This window comes from Sinocyclocheilus rhinocerous, unplaced genomic scaffold (assembly GCF_001515625.1).
Source record: "Sinocyclocheilus rhinocerous isolate Xijiao unplaced genomic scaffold, SAMN03320098_v1.1 scaffold975, whole genome shotgun sequence".
NCBI classification, from domain to species: domain Eukaryota; kingdom Metazoa; phylum Chordata; class Actinopteri; order Cypriniformes; family Cyprinidae; genus Sinocyclocheilus; species Sinocyclocheilus rhinocerous.
Window position 1 is genome coordinate 2,743,165 of NW_015628726.1, and position 2,165 is coordinate 2,745,329.

Genomic DNA, 2,165 nt, shown 5'->3' on the forward strand with positions numbered 1-2,165 from the left:
CTCGAGTCCCACGGAGGAGCTCCGGAAGGATAAAAGGAGGAGTAACGACAGTGAAGAACGAGAGAGGACCAGGCCTGGACTATTTATGTTGTTGTTATATTATGTTTTATGCAGCAGCCGTCCCGTGAGGGGCTGCCGCTTTTACTTTCGTTTTGTGTTTGTTCATTTGTTTATTAAAGTTTTATGTTTAAATGTTCGCTGGTTCCCGCCTCCTTCTTCCTGATCTACGAACATTGTTACATCCGTTTTAAAAAGCTTTAATGTAAATTATGTTTATAGAGACATTTGTTGTAAATAATAAATACATTTCAAATAAAACAAAAAATTTAAATAACTAATTAAAATTGGGAGTATAGGGAGTAAAAAAAACATAGTAATGCAATGTAATATTTCTTTTAATGTAATACAATTGCCAAATAATATTTTACACATTCATAAAATGTATTTTTCACAGTACAAATTGGGTCATTATATATTAAAATATATAGCTGCATTTTAAACTTGATCATTTTTGGGGGTCCATGTTATCTAAAAACCCCTGGTGTAAATAACTGCTAGCTTTACTGTAGTTCAAATTATGTGTGGTTTGTAGGTTGGCAAGCTCCAGTTTCAAAGCTTGTCAACCAGCACGGTCTTTCTGGTGAAGCCAGTTGACTGAAGAAGTGTTGCTGGTTAAGCTAAAAAAAAAACTTCTTGAGGACACCAGAAAGCATTATCTACAACACAAAGTGCTTGTATTTTCAACAGTTATTTCTTACCATTCAGCTGCTGTCTGTCACCCACTTCAGTCCTAATGAAGCTGCGGTTGCCTAGACGATATAGAGCGGCATCATTCTCCCAATAATCAGTGTACAAGCCAACAAACAACTCCCCACCTGTCAATCAAACATGATTTAGAGAGAGAAAGAGAGAGAGAGATATGCTTATTGGATTTGATACTGTAAAGCTGAAGTGTTTTTGTCAAGTATTTAAATAAATTAAGCAGTTATTTATTGTTTCAATCTATTAACTTAAATCAGTTCAGCAGTGTTTTGATTTCATATTTCACATGACATTTAACAATAGTTATATATCAACATTTAATGACAAACGTTGCAACCCTGAACACTTAAGGTAATGCATAACAGCTATACTGTAAAGCTGAAGTGTTTTTGTCAAGTATTTAAATAAATTAAGCAGTTATTTATTCAGTTTCAATCTATTAACTTAAATCAGTTCAGCAGTGTTTTGATTTCATATTTCACATGACATTTAACAATAGTTATATATCAACATTTAATGACAAACGTTGCAACCCTGAACACTTAAGGTAATGCATAACAGCTCTGGTAATGTGTTTGTCATATATTGAGATACCACTAGGTGACACTGCAGACACTGTAAATAACTGCCTCTCTTTCACCAGTGTGAGTAATAAATCCTGTGGTAAGTCACCAGGTAATGATCTAAAGGGCAATATCAATTTAGTATCTAAATATTCTTTATTACGAACGATCCTTATGCTGGGCCGGCTGGGCGAGACTAAATTAATAACCCAGCTGAAAACAGTCTGCAGCTGCTTTCAGAAAGGAAGTCATCAAATTCATCTCTCAATTTCCCTTCAATCAAATTCCTGCCGCCATGCGAATGAGCGCTCTGAAGGATTGGAGCTGAAGTGTGTTATGTAGAGCTTTCATGCTCGGTGGCCCCTGGCTCAAAATGCACTCTCTTCCTTTCAAAACTCAAGAACACACACATTCTGAACATCAAGATGAAAAGGAGAAGGGTGGAAGCTACAGAAAAATAAAGATATAATGGGATGAAAGATATTTGGATGTAAACAAAAGGAGGAAAAGACTGAGAATATCAAAAAGATGAAAGGATGGTGGACTGGAGGAGAGGTTTTTCTGTAGAAAGCTGCAGGAATGGATGAATGCTTACGGTGCACAGTGGATGCTGAAGGGCTGTTGGGATGGAATGGGCATCTTCCTCTGCCACTCTCTATGTGATCAGACTCCAACCTGAACCCTCCTTCCTGCTGGAACACACACACACACACACACACACGTTTAACACGCTAAATATAATAATAAATTAAAATCAATAAATATATATTTTATTTATGAAGAAACATTATAATAATAATAATATTATTATTAAAGTTGTTCTGTTGAATAAAATACAAT

The 2,165-nt window shown here is 35.5% G+C and overlaps 1 protein-coding gene across 2 annotated transcripts in view; it reads right to left on the reverse strand.

The window, feature by feature from the left end:
- The window catches only part of LOC107738421 (semaphorin-3E-like), a 45,560-nt gene that overhangs the window by 15,650 nt on the left and 27,745 nt on the right, over positions 1-2,165 (reverse strand). For both annotated transcript variants that reach the window (XM_016550190.1, XM_016550189.1), the window contains exons 5-6: positions 1,921-2,017; positions 759-875 (exon numbers count right to left, since the gene is read on the reverse strand). In XM_016550190.1, the coding sequence (XP_016405676.1) occupies positions 759-875; positions 1,921-2,017 (214 nt within the window). The remainder of the gene's footprint in view (positions 1-758; positions 876-1,920; positions 2,018-2,165) is intronic.